Source organism: Microtus pennsylvanicus, chromosome 16 (genome assembly GCF_037038515.1).
Source record: "Microtus pennsylvanicus isolate mMicPen1 chromosome 16, mMicPen1.hap1, whole genome shotgun sequence".
Lineage (NCBI taxonomy): Eukaryota > Metazoa > Chordata > Mammalia > Rodentia > Cricetidae > Microtus > Microtus pennsylvanicus.
Genome location: NC_134594.1, coordinates 13,336,609 through 13,355,979, shown reverse-complemented (window position 1 = coordinate 13,355,979; position 19,371 = coordinate 13,336,609). Strand labels below are relative to the sequence as shown.

The 19,371-nt window shown below is 33.7% G+C and overlaps 1 protein-coding gene across 10 annotated transcripts in view; it reads right to left on the bottom strand.

The window, feature by feature from the left end:
- Window positions 1–19,371, bottom strand: part of Bltp1 (bridge-like lipid transfer protein family member 1) — a 173,935-nt gene that overhangs the window by 110,725 nt on the left and 43,839 nt on the right. For all 10 annotated transcript variants that reach the window (XM_075950555.1, XM_075950545.1, XM_075950552.1 and 7 more), the window contains 9 exons: window positions 15,575–15,730; window positions 14,802–14,899; window positions 13,371–13,549; window positions 13,108–13,214; window positions 11,799–12,007; window positions 7,572–7,799; window positions 6,158–6,295; window positions 2,723–2,902; window positions 1,565–1,693 (listed from right to left, as the gene is read on the bottom strand). In XM_075950555.1, coding sequence (XP_075806670.1) covers window positions 1,565–1,693; window positions 2,723–2,902; window positions 6,158–6,295; window positions 7,572–7,799; window positions 11,799–12,007; window positions 13,108–13,214; window positions 13,371–13,549; window positions 14,802–14,899; window positions 15,575–15,730 — 1,424 coding nt within the window. The remainder of the gene's footprint in view (window positions 1–1,564; window positions 1,694–2,722; window positions 2,903–6,157; window positions 6,296–7,571; window positions 7,800–11,798; window positions 12,008–13,107; window positions 13,215–13,370; window positions 13,550–14,801; window positions 14,900–15,574; window positions 15,731–19,371) is intronic.

The window sequence follows — 19,371 nt, the reverse complement described above, 5'->3', positions numbered from 1 at the left end:
ATTTTAAAAAAAGGTAGTCCAACTATTAATTCATTATTTTGACAGCAGGTAAATCTCATTATTTAAGTAAAATTCTTGTTACATGTTAATTTCTTAATTAAGTTTCATTCTTTTATAAGGATAACTGAAATGGTAAGATATCAAATTAACCAAGTAAAAATCCAGCCTTATGTAACCATGTACAAATTTCAAAAGTGGCAAATTTCTCAATCTCGCTTTTTCTCTGACTACATTATATGTATGTATATATTATACACAGTATATACTATATTGTATATATAGTACTTACTATTGAAACTCAAAATGTATCAGAGTAAACTGATGAAATAAACACATCACAAGGTCATATAAAGCCGCACAACACTTTACTAGTATAAGATTTCTGGTATAAGATTTCCATATAAAAATCACATGCACAGGCACACATGTCACATATCCATATTTTCTTACCATGCATGAAAAAATAAACTTTGAATATTTTCATACTTAAGATAATACACACAAACCAAAAAGCATGTGAGGCATACTGATAGCACAGCCAAAAGAGGCATATCAGTAGTTGTATAAGGGCAAGAGCTGACTGAAATAAAAAACAAATTTTCTAAGGTATAAAATGTTCTGTATCTGCACAGGTGGTAAAAACTACACACATATATACAACATTTGTAAAACTTACATTGTACAACTTAAAGAGTGAATATAACACACGTAAATTATGGCTCAATAAACCTGGTTAATAAAAACTTTAATAACACAAACACTTTGCTGTTTGATTTTTGTGGGGCATTGCTGCTTTTTTAACATAAAATTTTAGTGATTCATAAATACAATTTACATGGTAAAAGAACATAAAGAGAAGCACTATTAGAAAAAGAAATATTTAGTTATTAACATCTTATCTGCCACAAAACTATGGTTATTTTCCTTGTTTGAAACTGCCATGATTTCTCAGTTTTCTGAAGTGTTTATATTTCCAAAACCAGGAGCACATGGCTCTCTCAAACTCACACAGGGCATGTAGTGACATAAGAAAAGTGTGCATTTTACTGTCACCATAAACAGTCTGTAGAGGCTCCTATCTACACCCTATAACCCTTGTGGAGATACTAATATAACCTTAACTGAAGGCAACACAGTATTCTGAAGAGAACATGCAATCTGGGGTGTTAGATATTGACAAATGCCCATACTAAAAGTATGTTTTGGGATACTGTGTGAATCAAGTTAAGGCATTTACTTGGTCTTATTGCTTCAATTTCAATATATATATATATATATATATATATATATATATATATATATATATATATGCACAGCTAACCTACAGATGGATAGTATCATAGTGCAATGGGATAGAAATCTTAAGAGTAAAAATGCAAAGTAATAAAAAATTCTGTTTTCATGTGACCTCATTCTAGATACAACTAAATAGCTATAAATTTACAAAATCACTTATTCAAATTAGTGAGCTATTTATTAACTTCAAGGCTATGTTCATTTGATTTAAAGCTAAGCCTAAAACGCATAAATGGTTATAACATCACCAGCAAGCTTGTTAACTTACCTTGGATTCACAGACCCGACGATCAATTCCATGCTGACATATTATTACTGACTTTGGTCTTTCCAGTTCATATTCCCGACATACCACATGAAAAACAAACGTCTGCCCCCATTCTAAGAGACATGCCAGCTACAGATAATAACAGGTGTTAATAGTATTAGCATCCTAAACAAGTGTTCAGTATCAAAAGCTTATGAAGTCTAAAATGACCTGAAATAACTCAAAATTGTATAACTGCTACTTAATAAATACTGGCTATCCAATGATTTTCTATGTTGAGACCATTTATAAACTTGCTGTTTTTCATTTGTGAATGTCAATACATTGTTAAATGAAAATCAATTTCAACTAAAATTTCCACTTCAGCGACTTCTAAAGTAAATACTTTTTAAATCAAGGATTATACTTCTAATTGTCTAAAGCTAACTCGATCCACTGCATAAGTAATTGCAGAAAAGGGCACCTAAAACCTCATAATAATAAAGATTTAATTTTGAAAAATATAATTGTCTATGATAACATTTATTTTCAATTTTAAAAAACTAGGTACTTTGATGATTAAAGCATTTCTGTCTATTTAATAGCTTCAGTGAATAGAATAATTCTTCAGATTGTATAATTTATTAGAGTTGTTAACAATAAACACATTGAGCGATGGGTACACATCATGTCATTCTAAAATACATAATTTCAGAAATTAGGCTAATATGGACTTTACATTTAAAACAAAGAATACAATAAACATAAAATTACCTATGGATTAAAATAATGTGGCTCCATATAAGAAAAGCCCAAGTGATAAGCACTGTTCTATAAGTAATATATTTTAAAGCTAAATTAGCTTTAGCTTTAATATTACAGCATATTTAGCTTCCAATAGTAGAGCATCGTTTTACCTCACATAAAGTCTAAAATTCATGTGCTAAGTAGAATTACATATTAGTCAATTATATATGGCTCAGAAAAGTAAAACTTGCCAACGACTTGCCTATTGCTACGTTCCGAGAGTCAAGAATGGCTCCCATTAGCATGGCACTACTGGAATGCAATGAACATGGCATACAGCAATTCTTAGGAAGGTGAGTAAGGAAACAAAGAAGATGGCATGAGACAGTACTGTGAGAATGAACCTATGGAGACAGCAGTGGGAGAACCTACCTGTGGTGCTGTGACTTTAGCTGTAAGGTTTCCAGCCTGCACATCAATCAGCCATGCGTATTCTAAAGAATCACTTCCTAAGGGAAGACCTTCTGCTGAAAACATTGCATGTGCTCTCAGCTGGAGACCTGACAAATTGATGTGGCCTTCCCTGAGTACTTCATCCACAGGTGGTCGTTGCTGAAAACAATAAGAAGTCCAAGAAAACACACTGCAATTTCTAGTTGCTTTACCCCCCCCCCCAGATATTAATTTTATAAAAATTTATAAAATTATGCTGTCTGGAAAGTAAGACTTCATAATTAACCTTAGGCATTTTGTGTTTAGCTGATACAGTATCTATGGAGCCCACCACAAGGAAAAGTACTAAATCCTGAAAGTATGCAGCTCTCAGGCAAGTAGCTGTACATTAATGAAAAAAATTTAGTATCTGACAGGAAAGATAAAAGGTCAATCTTATGGTGAGGCTAGGAATCATGATATTAAAATGCTCAAATGAAGAAGAAAAGTGAGAAAAGACTATATAATCAAGAATATGGGAACTAAAAGGGGGACCAAGGTTCATACAGATTTTGAGGACTTTATATACTTACAATCAAAAAGCATGTATTTCAGAGAGAAATCTAAGACATTCAGAACTCTAAGCTTTTTAGCTAAGATTATCTAAGACAAACTTAGAGAAACAAAGAAAATATTTTTTTTAAAAAAACTGTTTTTTGATACACTGGCTTCAGAAAACATTAAGAATATATACAGGCGTGGGTGTATTCTAGCCCAATGATAGAATTTTGCCTAGCATACAAACCCTGAGTTTGATTGCTACCAAGACACACACACACGTTGAAAAATGTCTATACTGGATATGTTTCCAATCTTATCTATCATCTTTTTTCATTTAGTATCACCTCCTGTAAGAACCTTGCACAGTGTTCTAACATGTACCTTTTATCTTTTTGTTCACACTCTACCAACAACCAAACAGATCTTTCAAAAATGCAGATATGATCAATTCTTGCCTCCAACCCTATAACATGACATCAAAGCACTACATACATCTTCTTGTGTACTTTTTATACCTGAAATTATTTATTTTAATTTCAATTTTCTCAATTTTATCTCTCCCCCAAAATCACTTGAGTAATGACCATTACTGTTTTGCTCACCAAGAATCTCACTTTATCTAACAATGTTACACGAAAAGTAGAAGCTACTAAATAGCTAGACAGAGCTCTTTTGTTGGGGTCTTCAACAACGAAAATACATTAAAATAATTTACAGATATTTAGAAAACTATTACAACTATGGTTTTTCTTTTGTGTTAGTGTGGAGGTCTTATCATGAAGTTAGTGTTCCTGCCTTACACTACATTTCTGAAAATGTATTTTTTAATACATTTATAAAAGATAAGTGCTAAATCTTGTAAGAAATTTTCTAAAGGAAATTTCAAATTATGACTGCAATTAGCTAGCTCTTTTTGTACAATTTTAATTTTATATGAACTGTATGACTTTATATAAAATTAAATCTATTCTCTATGCCTTTAACTCCTCTTATCAGAAAGAATGCAAGAGAATAGTTAATAAAAGTTTCTACTGGAAAAATCCTCAGGATTTTTGACTTTTCTGATTCATCAAAGTAAGTATTATATTTTAAAAGTTATGCTTTGCATTATATTCCATCAAGTTGAATCATAATTCTTAAAAATATAGGCTCACAGTCCTGAAGCCTGAGAATATGACATTATTTTGAAAACACAATTTTTGCAGGTACAATCATGTAGGGGTCCTGCTAGTTGGGGTTTCTGTCCCACCTGGTACCAATAACTTTAAGATGAGGTTATGAATGGAACCTAACATGACCAGTGTTCGTACAGGAAAAGAAAAATTAGGACAACTAGATGCACAGTGCACAGGGAGGGTGTCACTGAAAACTGAGACAGTAATATGAGCAACGCATCTGCAAACTCAGAAATACCAAGGACTGCTGAGAACTCCCAGCACCGAAGAAAAGTCAGGAAGTGGTCCACAGTCTTCGGTGCTAACAGCCCTACTAACTTTATTGTATAGCTTTAGCAACCAAAACAGACCAGAAACGACCATAAAGTAAAAAGGTGTGTTGCTTTATTTATCGTACTAGCAATCAATATTCACTTCAGAACTTATTTTTTTTTTTTTTTTGGTTTTTCGAGACAGGGTTTCTCTGTGGCCTTGGAGCCTGTCCTGGAACTAGCTCTGTAGACCAGGCTGGTCTCGAACTCACAGAGATCCGCCTGCCTCTGCCTCCCGAGTGCTGGGATTAATGCTACGAGGAGTAAATAATCAAAGTTTGAGTGGTTCATCAGTGAGCCTTGGGGGTCACGTTGTGAAGCTTTCTATCACAAAAGCACATTAAACAGTCTAGACAAATAAAGAAGAGCTTTCTTACTCTAACAGAATGTGAGCAAAGTAAAAGGCAAACAAATCTCAAAAGGATATACACAGCTCCCTTGCCTTTGGGAAGAAATATGAAGTCCAAATAATGTAGAAAACAAAACATCAACAGGATTTATATAACTGCTTTCACATCTCCTTCCCATGAACTATTTTTCTAATTCTCAAATTACATTTTATAATTTCATCTCTCTAAACTTGTTGTACCTCAATAATATGGGTTATTGTGAACCTTCATAATGAACTCAACAAACCGGGAAATTAAAAACTGAAGCATGATTCTGTAATTTGAAAAAACTAAAAATTCATCTAAGATTCTCAGAATTCCTCATAAGAGATTTTTTCCCCTGTATTAATTTCATCAAGGGTAAGAAGAAACTGAGATGGCTTTCCTTTCCTCTCCACAAGCATACCCAGAAATAAGCCAGCTATAGTCACTCACTCATCACAGAAAAGAGGGGCAAGATTTTTCTCAAATTCTACAACAAGTAAAGCTTTGTGCAAATGAGATCTCTGTGATGACAGTTCTGTCTTTTCCTTTTGATGGTGTTCACATGAATATACACATGATAAAATAATGCCAAACTTTGGAGCACATATCAATGTAATGCGTGAGACTAAACTATAATTGCATAAAAGTCTTATAATATAAAACAATGTGGGTAGAGGAGGATATACATGTGTGTTTTAAATTTGTATGGTACTGTCTAATAGAATTTATTTCCCTTCTATAAACACATCAGAAAGTCATGAACTATTTCAATCCATTTCTAACGGCAAAAAAAGTAAAACATAATTAGGATCACATAAATAGGGAATCACACAAAAGAAAAAAGATGGACTCTTCAAACAATTCTTTTATGTCCACATTCATACAAAACTACTACAGTGAAAATAAAAACATAACCTAAAAGGAACTACATATGGAAGCTAAAATTGTTTTGACCCCATAAGTATTAATAATAAATCGCTGAAGTATTTACATTATATATCATGTTGACATTACCTGATAGTTATCACTGACAAACACATTCAAGGGTGACAGGACAAGTTGCAGCATGGTCTCCCTGAATCCTTTTTTCATTTCAAAACACAGTCTTTCCAAGAATGCTGTTGGGCATTCAGGACCATCAGTAGTTCCATGCTACAGTTTAAAAAAAAAATCACTATCAAAACATAAACTTCAAAAATAAAATTTACCATGATTTAGAGAATTTGATTCCTCAAAAGGAATAACAGTACATACTAACCAAACTAATTGTCCTGTCCCCTATTTAACAACATAAGAACTATACGACCTGCAGTATAGAAGATGCTCCAGAGTCCCCTCTTCCTTGAATGGCCCTGGCCTGAAGCCCCTGGCTTCTTAGGGAAATATGTCAGGAACAGTCAGCTTCAACAAGTTCAAGAACAAGCTTTGTGGAGCAGAACCAAAACCTTAACACAATTCAACCTCCAGAGTCAAGCCTGAACCTTTCTTGTGGGTGGGGATGGGGTGGGAGTGGGGTTCCTATGCAGCTAGAATGCCCCAAACTGGTTGTGGTCACATGACAAGAATCTAAGAACCTTCATCTGGTGATGGATGGAGATAGAGACAGAGACCCACACTGGAGCACTGGACTGAGCTCCCAAGGTCCCAATGAAGAACAGAAGGAGGGAGAACATGAGCAAAGAAGTCGGGACACGAGGGGTGCACCCACCCACGGAGACAAGGGGGCTGATCTATTGGGAGCTCACCAAGGCCAGCTGGACTGTGACTGAAAAAGCATGGGATAAAACCGGACTCTCTGAACATGGCGAACAATGAGGGCTGATGAGAAGCCAAGGACAATGGCAGGGGGGTTTGATCCTACTTCATGTTCTGGCTTTGTGGGAGCCTAGCCAGTTTGGATGTTCACCTTCCTAGATATGGACGGAGGGGGGAGGACCTTGGACTTACCACAGGGCAGGGAACCCTGACTGCTCTTTGGACTGGAGAGGGAGGGGGAGAGGAGTGGGGGGAGGGGGAGAAGGGCGGGAGGAGGGGAAGAAGGGTGGGAGGAGGGGGAGGGAAATGGGAGGCTGGGAGGAGGCAGAAACTTGTTTTTTTTCCATTTCTCAATAAAAAAAAAATGACAAAAAAAAAAAAGAAAATATAAAGTTCCAGAATAGCCACTAGGTTACTGCAACATCAAAGCAAAATGTTCTAAAGTTACACAGCACAAGGAAAGAGGAGCTTAATTGAAAACAAACAAAAAACACAAGTAAAATCATTGATGATCAAATAATTATATAATGAAGAAAAACATAAAGAGATAATTTCAGAAGCTTTTGAATTTAAGTTTTTTTAATGTGGGTATAACAAGGCACAAATATACAGTGTCCTATGGCAGACAGATAGCATAATACACCCCAATATCATTTTTATCTTGAACACTTACCACAGGAAGACGCCCATGAACTTTATACAAATTAACAAGCACCGTAATATCCCAGGGACGCAAGGCAAGTGGATGGATCGATCTGGTGGAACTTTCATTTTCCTTTTTGTCACTGTCCACTCCAACACCGGTCCAGCCAGAACTGGAGGATGTTGACAGTGACAGGACAGGGCTTGAGACAGCCTCTTCAAAATCCATGTACATGTCATCTTCTCCAAAGTAGTTTTCCTGTAAATATTTTAAAAGTAAGCTGCCACTAAAAAAGGTATATAATAAATTTTCTACAGTTATTATTAAATAAGAAATCATTAATAAGAGATATGACTATAAGCCCTACATTTACACAATATTCATCTTTCTAAACTGCTGTATTTAATTAAAAACATTAGATCTACTTACATCATATGAAAAAATATATTTCTCTTAGTAAATAAACATCCTGCATAGAAATATGCAATACAGTAAAGCTCTTTGACAACTTACACAAACTTAAATCCTCAAAGAGACAACTGAAGGTGGAAGAGCTCAATTGCTTTCCATCTTTGCTTCTCAGAGTCATGAGACAATGAGCAAAACAGATCCATTTACTGAAAATTAATTTGGCTAAGTTCAATTAGATAAATATATAATTATAGATTTTCCAGTTGAAATTTTTATCAGATATTCAAAAGCTCTTAAGAACATCCAGCTTGTATTGTTAATGAAATGCAAACATGCTTTACCAGCAATTATCAAATTTCTTTTCAGATAGTTCACTGATTTTTATTTTATACACAAGTGTTATTATTCTGATTTCCTCAAATTTGCAAATAACATTTTTTGTCTTAAGAAACAAATTCAGTTTTGATTGAAGTTCTTTTTTCCACTGAATAAATTTCCATTTTACTTATTTGATCTGTGAGCATGAAAGAAAAGCTGTTAAGTATTATCACTGTTATATTGTTAAATATGAGAACCGAGTCGGCATTTTGGCATATGTACTACGATTACTGACAACTTTATTTTATGACTAGGTTATAAACATCAGGCCGCAGCACCTTTTCCTAAGAAAGGATATTTTTTAAGCTTATACAAAACGGAAACACTAAAATTAAAATCCTACTGGTATCTAGTGCTGTCCACTTCTAAATAATACAGATGCAACTAAAATCTTGATAATTTTCCTCATAAATCAGAAATAGAAACAAACTGAAGCAAAAAGTTATATTTATATAACACTGTTATATCTTAATTCCAACATTAAATTCACATATATGCATGTGTACTACATGTGTGTATTTATTATAATCCTGGAGAGAGAGAGATAGCCAATTATGTTGGCTCATCCAGTAATCTTAAGTACTTAGGAGATAGAGACAAGAAGACTGCTGTGAGTTCAAATCCAGCTTAGGCTACAAGAGAAGTTCAAGGACAGCCTGGTCTATAAGAGTTAGTTCCAGGATAGGCTCCAAAGCTACAGAGAAACCCTGTCTCAAAAAACCAAAAGAACAACATCAGCAGAAAAGTTACACCAAAAGGAAGCAGTTCTAGATTCAATCTTCATTCTAGAATACAATGAATATTTACTTAAAACTTATTAATTTGGTTTATTCTGAGATAAATTAGTTTCTGTTTGTAGAATATAGCTCAAAAGAAATCATAGCTAATTATGCTCAAATATTGAGTGATACTTCTGTTTTATTAGTTACAATATATTAAAGTTACAATATATTAAAGCTGTCTCTCCTTCCCTTACTCCTTTAGTTTCTATCCCACTAGCAACTAGTACTAACTGGATGGCTGCATGTAAAAGAATGGAAATAGATCCGTATCTTTCAATCTGTATAAAACTCAACTCCAAATAATTCAAGAACCTCAACATAAGGTCAGATACCCTGAATCTAATAGAAGAGAATGTAGCGAATGTAGGGTACTCATTTGCATAGGAAAAGATTTTCTGAACAGGACACTGGTAGTACAAGCACTAAGACAAATAATTAATTAATGGAACCTCATGAAATTGCAAAGTTTATGTATAGAAAAAGAAACCATCAGTTAGACCAACCGGAAAGCTATAGAATGGGAAAAGGTCTTTACCAATTACAAATATGATAGAGGCTTAGTATTATAAAGAACTATAAAAGCTGAAAATCAAGAAAACAACTCAATTTAAAAATGGGTACAAAGCTAAACAGTTCTCATGTATGAAACATAAATGGCTGAGAAACACTTTGAACATGTTCAACATCCTTTAGCCATCAGGGAAATGGAAATTAAAGCTATTTGAGATTTTATCTTACAGCAGTCAGAATGACCAAAATGAACAAAACAAATAACAGTTCATGCTAGTGAGGATGTGGGATAAGGGACCAACAATCCATTATTGGTGGGAGTGCTAATTTGTACAACCACTATGGAAATTAGCATGGTGGTTATCAACGAAGCTGAGAATAGATCTACCTCAAGATTCAGCTATACTACTCTTGAGCATACACCCAAAGAGCTCAAAATCCTTCTAGAGAGACACTTGTTCAATAATGTCCACTGCTGCTCTATTAATAAAAGCATAGGTATCCATAAAAATGTGTGAGTAAATTGGGAGCATGGGAACTTTGGGGGAGGGTTGAAGGGGAGGGAAGAGGCAGGGAGGGGAGCAGAAAAAAATGTAGAGCTCAATAAAAATCAATAAAAAAAAGAAAAACAAACAAAACAAAAAATGTGTGGTGAGCCCACAAGTATTATACTTAGTAAAAGTACAGTTGATAGACCACTAGAAAAATTCACAAATAATATAATATAGTGAAAAATCCATTTTGCAGAGCTGTGGGAACATCTATATTTTGGATAAGTCACTGTTAATTCTATATAAATCTTGTGGAATCACTACATTTCTCCTTTCTGTATTATCCCAGCAGTGTAAACCTGACTTTCCTGTAGGACAACTGGATGCCTTCCCTCACACCATGAAGCCCTGGAGTGAAAGCATTCACTCAGTCAAACCTTGTTCTCATAGCCAAAATTTACATAAAACTAGTCCCCTCAACTTACTTTACTGACAGCACTCACTGATAAGAAAGGAGCCCTAAACAGGAGGCAGTATGTCTGCTCTAACAGAAACTCAGAAAGGTGTAATCTACTGGTCTTCAGCTCTTAACAAACTATGAATATTCTGTGTTTATCCTTCAGTTTCAGTTAACATAGTCCAGGAAATTAACTGTTTATACAGAAAAAAGTACTGAGTCTCTAATACTTGTGGTTCAGAGAGAAAAATTCTCATTTGGGCATTCAGCTGGAGTCAAAAGCAAAGTACCCAAAAGAGATTCCTTTTAACTCAACCAGTAAAAGGCTAATGCAAATCAAGCCATTAGGTCACTATGGTTACCAATGCTGTGTTCCAAGCCTTCTGAGAGCTTTACAGTCATAACCCCTCTGAGACATAAGGTGCCTCCTTGTCTGATCCACCCCACAGGTTTTGTTTGTTTGTTTGTGACTCTGAAAATGCATGCTTGATACTATTGTTACAGCCTATGAAATTGCTAACTTGTCTGTATGCCTATATAAACTGAAAGCTTTGAAGAGAACAGTCCCTTTTCCCCCTTCTTCTTCCTTTCCTTCCCCCAAGGAATAAACATGCAGGATTCCTTTCCCCAGCCAGTTTTCATCTGCCCTGGCAAATCTTTCTGGACTGAAAGAGTTAATGGGTTTAATCTCAAAATAAACCTCAATAAGAAAATGTTGAAAGGATAATAAAATGTGATATATTTACACAACAGAAGAGTATTCACCTGTGTTTCTTGTATTTTTAGTTTTTCTTTTCATTTCTAGTTTTGTTCTTTGTTTTTTGAAAGAGACAGAGAGAAAGAAAGTTAGGTTTGTAGAGAGGTAGGGAGGATCTAGGAGGAGCTCAAGGAGGGCAAAACATGAAAAAAAAATTTAATAAAAAAAAAACTTGGTCTTTAGGGAGAAAAAAAAAAGTCCAGTAACACACATAATACCTCAACAACAATTTAAATCATCCAACTAGTATTTCTTATGGCCCTAATTTTCTATTATTACTGTTTATAGCACATGCTTAAAACTTTTTCTTAGCTGGACCATGGTGGTGCTCACCTTTAATCCCAGCGCTTGGGAGGCAGAGGCAGATGGATGTTAGTGAGTTTGAGGCTACCAAGTGAGTTTCAGGACAGCCAGGGTTGTTACACAGAGAAACCTTGTCTCGAAAAACCAAAAGAAAAAAATTCTTAATACCTTTATACACAAAAAGGCATTTAAGAGCGGTCCATAGAGAGTTATCTGAGAATCTGGGGACAGTTCCATTTCCACATGAAGTTTATCAGGTGGTAGTTCTGAGGGATCAACAGGAGGGCGTGGTGAAGTAGATGGAGAAGAAACAACTCTCTCTGATGTTTTCTGGGCTGGCCTTAATACAGATAGCATTGTTTCTTCCATTTCTGACACTAGAATAAATTGATGGAGGTGGAAAGATTAGTATGTCAGAAAAAAGTAAATGGCTTTTTAGAAGTTCTTCAAGATAATTATAAGAAATTTCACTATACTTACATAAAAATTAAATATTGTATCTGTAATATTTAACAAAAAAACTGAAAGACCAATAATAAAGAAAACAAAAAATTTCACTAACATAAGGAGAGATATGCATAAATTAGAATTTATGAACAGAATAAATGAAAAGCTTCTATTACATATAATATTACAAGTCCCTAAAATAGAAATTCAGGTCACAATTAGGCATCAATTATATCTATAGGCATTAGAGTTTTCACATAAATAGTTATTTAAATGTGTGACATTATTAAATACTATAAGTATGAATAAAAATGAAAACTGTTCTTTGATCATAACTAATTGGAAAATACAAAAACAAAACCACTTAACTCTTGAATTCTTTTTCTATACTCAGAAATGTAAAAAGTTAGCTTTGATAATCCAGAAATACATGATAGTTGTAAAACTGCATTAAAAACTAACTTTCTTGCCAGGCGATGGTGGCGCACGCCTTTAATCCCAGCACTCGGGAGGCAGAGGCAGGCGGATCTCTGTGAGTTCGAGGCCAGCCTGGTCTACAAGAGCTAGTGCCAGGACAGGCTCCAAAGCTACAGAGAAACCCTGTCTCGAAAAACTAAAAAAAAAAAAAAAAAAAAAAAAAAAACCAACTTTCTTTTCAATTAGTGTTATAAATATACTATTTAAGACACTGTACTTTGTAGTCCAGCTTTGCTATTTTTACTTTGGTAGGCCTTGGAGAAAATGTATCTCTTTATCTCTAAAATAAGCACAAGTATATTACCTGTATCACAGAGTGCTAATAAGGATTAAATGGGAAATTAAGTAAAAAAACTACCTGATTTAGTTTTTGATACAGAGTAAATGCTCAATAAAAATTATTTTTAATTATTTCAAAATAGGTAAAAGAATACAAAATCATATGTATTTGAGACTACATACCTGTAAATTAATTTTATCTTTTCTATATTTTATTAGGTATCTATTAAAACAGCAGCTGTTTCAAAACACAAATGATATTCAAAACACTTACATGACTGTTTTAGCTGTTCATCTGCTTTTTGTGGATAAATTGGATGCCAGGTATAATCAATGGTAAGCATGACACTTGGGACAGTCCAGCATTCAACCCAACCAGCCCTTCCAAATATAAACAAAAACAAAAATCTATTCAGACACTTAATCTTTAGTTGTATAAAAGCACTTTTTTTTTTACAGATAAAGCTTATTATTTGAAAGAAATTTCTCTACCTATAAGCTTACAAAATTCTCAGACCACTATTTTTATGCCCTTACTTTTCCTGAGTAACGTTGCGCCATTTTGGTTTAACTGTTTTCTGGCCACTCTGACACTCAGCAGGAATACCAGTTTCAGGAACCATTTTATTTGGGTGACAATTCTTTACCAGCATAAATAATGAATATTTACTAGGGTGGCAATCTGGTAGAAATAAATGAAGATCAACATCTTCTCCCTAAAAAATAATTTATAATAAAAAAAATCAGTACATAAATATGATAGCACAGTCTCTATACTTAAATCTATTTCTAAAATCTTGAAAACAAACAAAATTAAATGATAAATTTTAAATAGCATATTTAACACTGAAAAGTCAGATAGATATCTGGAATAAGATTATACAATGACTAAAATTAAATCCTTATTGAAAAGTATAAAACAGGTATTACAGAAAGTAGTGCATAGTTTCCAAGTAACAATAAAATGACTATCTTCAATAGTTGTTACTGGGTTTTACAAGATACACAATTTAAGAGAATCAAAACTCTAATATGGGATCAGGTAGAATATCTTCTATCATTTCTTAACTTTTAAAATAACTTAGCCACTAGACCTTGGTTGGATTTCATGTTTTTCTTATGGACCCTCTATTCTTCGTTTATCTCAATGCCTAGTTTCTCAGCCGGTAACATAGTAGAATAGGGTGGTTAAAAGCTACATTGCCAGGGTTCAAAATCCAACATGGCAACTCACTAGCTGCATGAAAATTTACATAAGCTGTCTCCCAATTATTATGCATATTCCCTCCTAACTTCCCAAATAGCTCAGATTCTCCTCAATTTGTGATCATCCCGCCTCTGGGTCCTGAATACTAGAATTACAGGCATCATACCCAAATACATCTCAGTTTTCTAAGATACAAATATAAGCAACTACGCCAAGGTTTTTTGAGAACCAAATGAGTTACTATGCATATAGCACTCTGAAAATGGTACATTTAAAAGGGGTTAATAGGTATTAGTTGGTCCTTTTATTATTGCTTATTATTTTATTCTTACTACTTTGATTCAAATAATATTATTGGTAATTATTACCCGTACCTTAACATTAGATACATCATAAAATTTTGAGCTCAGAAGTACATAATTGCTACCTCTTAGATATAGAGAGAAGTACTTAATCTCTGAATTTGTGGTTTATCTAGGAATCAAGAATAATAAAGAAACATAAAATTTGTTTATAGTACAGTATAGGTGGAAGAAGCTCTAACAATTACAAATGATTTCTAAGAAAATAACTTGTATTTTCTCAGATCAATGTCTAGAGGCTGTTAGAGGACAGAGGAGTAACACTGACACTGAAGCTATAGTAACTGAAGGTGGCCACACTCTCACGGTAGCAATGGGATGAACAAGAGCACACAAACTCTGGGAAATCAAGTCTACTAACAAACCTCTGGAATAAACAATGCATCCAATTATACGTACTCTTAAGGAGAATCTGGTATTACACGTAGCTGGAACAAAGTCCGTAAAAGGCAAAGAAAAATCAATGTTCAATGTTTCCCCACAGGCTGCCAGATATACTATAAAAAAAAGTAAAGTAAATATAGTTTAATGTCAACAAAATTTAAAGGGCAAAACTACATTAAATGTACAATTAAATAAAATGAACTGTATGAAAGCATAAAAATCTAAAAACAATTATGAAATAGTCTCAGAAGATAATATAGGAAAATCAACTCCACAACTGTTGTAAGTGAAAGAAAAGAGAAGCAGATTCATGGATAAAGGGTTGTCATGAGATAAGCCTTTAGAAGGACTTTAATAGGAATTGTGGCCCTGAAGAAGGAACTGCCTTAGAGAAAATATTCACCATGTGTAGCACTAGGATAGGGATGGGTATAACAGGGTGAAGAGAAGAGCTTTCAATACTGAGAACAAAGGGGATTGCTGACTCCTAAATTTTACCGGGTAGGAATTCTTTGCAGCATTTATATAATTTGGCCTGACCTACGTGCTGGGAAGAGAGGCACTAACAGGATAAATTTATCTTGTAGGTAGAAGGAGCTTACTTTTTCTGCAAAACCTTGATCACCATAGGCACCTATCAAATTTTTGTCTTAAGGGACAGACTGCAAAAGCACACTGCCTGATTTTTAGGAGACAGAAAAGAAAGGGGGGAGGAAATCTATGTATTTTAACCTCATTTTTGTTGGCACATCTTAATGAGTAGATTAACAAACTTGTAGCACTCTTACCATTTTCCTGTTGTTTAGTGGAACAGTCAATCCAGTTATGTTGATTGGCAGCCCAAATCATTTCAAATTGATGGAACATGATTTTAAAATTCCATGTGTATGGAACAAATGAAAATATATCTGGAGCATTATCACTAGACCAATCTTGAATCAGATCTTAAAACAAAGAACAAAAAGTAAAACTGATTAAACATGAACACGCATGTATGTTTGTTTACACATTCACACACACATACACACCCTAGTTCATCAAAAATGAATTCTTTTGTAAATTAAAAAAAAACTTTATATACCTGCACACTTACTTCTTTGAATCCTCTTTTTATTGTGCTTATTTCTACCTATCTGTTAATTGGGGGGCATAAGGGGTTTGCTATGAGTGAAAAATATCTTATTTTAATCAACTTTTTAAATAACAACTATAGCTAAGCATGGCAGTGAACCCCTTTAATCCTACCACTCAGGAGGCCAAGGCAGATAATCTGTGAGTTCCAGGCCAGCCGAGGTGCACAGTAAGACCTTTTCTTAAATACAGATAAAATTTTCATATCTGTTCATGAAATAAGTATCCACTGAGTACCTATTATATGGGAACTTCTGTTCTAAACTCTGGGACTGCAATGAAATAAACAGATACAGTCATCTGAAAGTTTAAAACAACCATTAGTGCTTATGTGTTAAGCTTGAATTGCTGCTTTTTAAAAGTGTTTTATAATTTTTATTTATTATTACTATTGAGTGTGATGTAGGTGTCAGGCCATAACCATGCCATAGTGTACATATGAGAATAAGTGTGTGGGGTCAGTTTTCTCCTTTCACCTTTACACAGGCTATAGGGGTCAAATTTAGATTACCAGACTTATGCAGCAGCAAGCATTTTTACATGTGGATTATTGTACCGGTTCCTAGTTGCGTCTTTTAAATTTGTCTTTATATATCTAGTCTGTTTCTTTGTTAAATTAATTTTCTTTTAAATTTAGGAAGTAAAGGCTCTCATTAGGCTGTTGGTGGTACACGCTTTTAATCCCAGCACTGAGGAGACAGGTGGATCTTTGTGAGTTTGAGGCCAGCCTGGTCTACAAAATGAGTTTCAGGACAGCCAGAGCTGTTACCCAGAAGAATCCTGTTTCAAAAAACTAAAAAAAAAAAAAAAAAAAAAAAAAGGAAAAAAGAAAGAAGTAAAGGTTCTGTATATGGTAATACTAGCTTTGGAAGTACAGTAGTTTCCACAACTTTTTCTTCTGTTTTCCTGTCATTTGTATGGATTGTATATAATCATCAAGATCAACATTTCTTGAGAAATAGCTCTATTCTTAGAGATGTCAAATTCAGCTTTGTACACTTATAATACATAGAAGCCTCATGCCATGTACATGAAATTAGGTGTGCATTTTTGGTTCTGATAGCAGACCATAATAACTTTAAGTTCTGGCTTTATTAGCAACATAATTTTGAGAATATAACTTAAGTATTACTACTTTCTCCTAAATAAAGACAATAAGAATAAAGACAATTTCCCTAACTTACTGGAAGAATTGAAGTGATTTATGTGACATTTGAACAACTAAATGTCATCAAGTAAGCACTCCATAAAGTACACTTATCATTGAGACTACTTGAAGGGAATTTACAAATAAAACCTAAATATTTAATGTCACTTTGTTTTTAAAGAGGATCTTTAAACTGAAAAAATGAGTTAGAATCATGACAGAAAGCAGTCATAAAAGTCATAAATGTATCATATGATTTTATGTAAAAATTAGCTGCCTAATCCTGACTTAATAAATAGCAATCTTAACTATAATTAATCTCATTAATATTAAAAATAAATCAAATAAAAGGTATGTAACTATTAACCTTTACTATTAATAGAAAAGGGAAATCTTAGTATGTCAAATTTACTTTAAATATATCTTTATTTCATTTAAAAATTACAGAGGGTAGCCACTCCTATTGCACCTATGCTTACCTTGGAAACATATACACACACTCATTGTTTTATTTTCTAACAAAGGAAGTGTTTATACCAAAACTACAGGGGCAAACATCCTGCATACAAGCTTCATTGGGACTGGCACACATGCAATACATCTCCACTTCCATCCACTCCCAAAGTTATCTTCTTCCCTGTTTTACAAAGGTAGACATTCGCCTCAAAAACAGAAAGAAAAATAAAAGGGAAAACATTCAAGGAGACACTTAAACTTCAGTTCTACATCCCAGCCTCTTGAAGAAGTCTGACTCTGTTTCTTTCTTTCAAGATTTATTCCTTCAAAATTCATCCCTGGAAATAATCAATTTCATAATAAAATTCAACATTTTCCAGACTGACTTCTTCATTTTTCTCCTTAGTAAACTCTTATAGTTCAGCATATGCACTATATATATATATACTATACACACACACACATACACACAAACACACACACTATTTAACCTGTCTGAAACTAATATAGTCATCTTTCCATAACCATAGATACGATCTACCATGGGTTGAAAATGTTTTTCTTTGCATATGAACTAAACATTTGCCTGTCATTATTCCTTAGATACTACAAGTGATTTTTTATGAAATATCAACACTGTGATAAGTATTTTAAGTAACTTGCAGATTAAAGGTATACAGGAAGATATATAATCTATATTCCAGAACCATACCATTTCATAGAAGGTACTGAGCATCTACAGATTTTGTCTATACAAGGAACCAATAATCTATGGATATGAAGTAATGACTACCCTGTCATTCATATCCTTTATGTGGAAGGAAAACAACCATTTCTAATGGCAGGTACTATACAAATATCTGCTTCAATAATTAATTCTATTTTCTTCAAGATTTTGGTTTTTTGTTTGTTTTGTTGTTTTGTTTTGTTTTTTCGAGGCAGGGTTTCTCTGTAGCTTTGGAACCTGTCCTGGAACTAGCTCTTGTAGACCAGGCTGGCCTCAAACTCACAGAGATCCGCCTGCCTCTGCCTCCCGAGTGCTGGGACTAAAAGTGTGCACCATCACCACCCAGCTTTTCTTCAAGTTTCTAACTGTTAACTTAGAGACAATAATATTGTTTCTTTTTAGAGTTATATGAAAAAAATATAAATTAATGAGCTTTGTAAATGCCAAAATGTTACATAAATCATTCCTATTATATCAAGGTTCACTTTATAAAGTCCATTTCCATCATTAATAAACCTTCTTTATTTATGCCTTCAGATGGCATTAATTTCTGATGTCCTTCCATCTCAGATGCAGTGGAAGGACCATAGTTTACTCTAGCTCAACATAATGTTTTGCACTGTTTCATTTTATATCTAGTATGTCTATCGATGTACTTGAGATTACTAATTAAAACAAGAAAAAACCTAAGTGATATGCCCATAAGTTCTCTGTGGGCAGAAATCATATTCAGTAATTGTTTTAAATTATTATGAGACTTGGAATGTCTAGTAGAAGCATCTATCTATCATATACTTACATTGGTTAAAAGCACAACATGAATTTAGTAAAAAACAGAAATTCGAATCATTTAATAGCTCAGGAAATGAATGTAGTTTCTAAATAAATTTATTCGCCACCTTCGATTTTAACAAATCTTAATGTTTTTCTTCAGTAGTAATTGAAATGGTATAAATCACTAATTTCCACTTTAATAAATCTTAGATTTTAAAACCTTATTTGAAAGTTTATAATATCATCATACAATATTATCTTCACACAAGCTTCTATATTTTTACTGATAAATATTAAGAATTGGGGTGAAAAATATTTTTCACACACATAACAGAAACTTTATTAAGTTT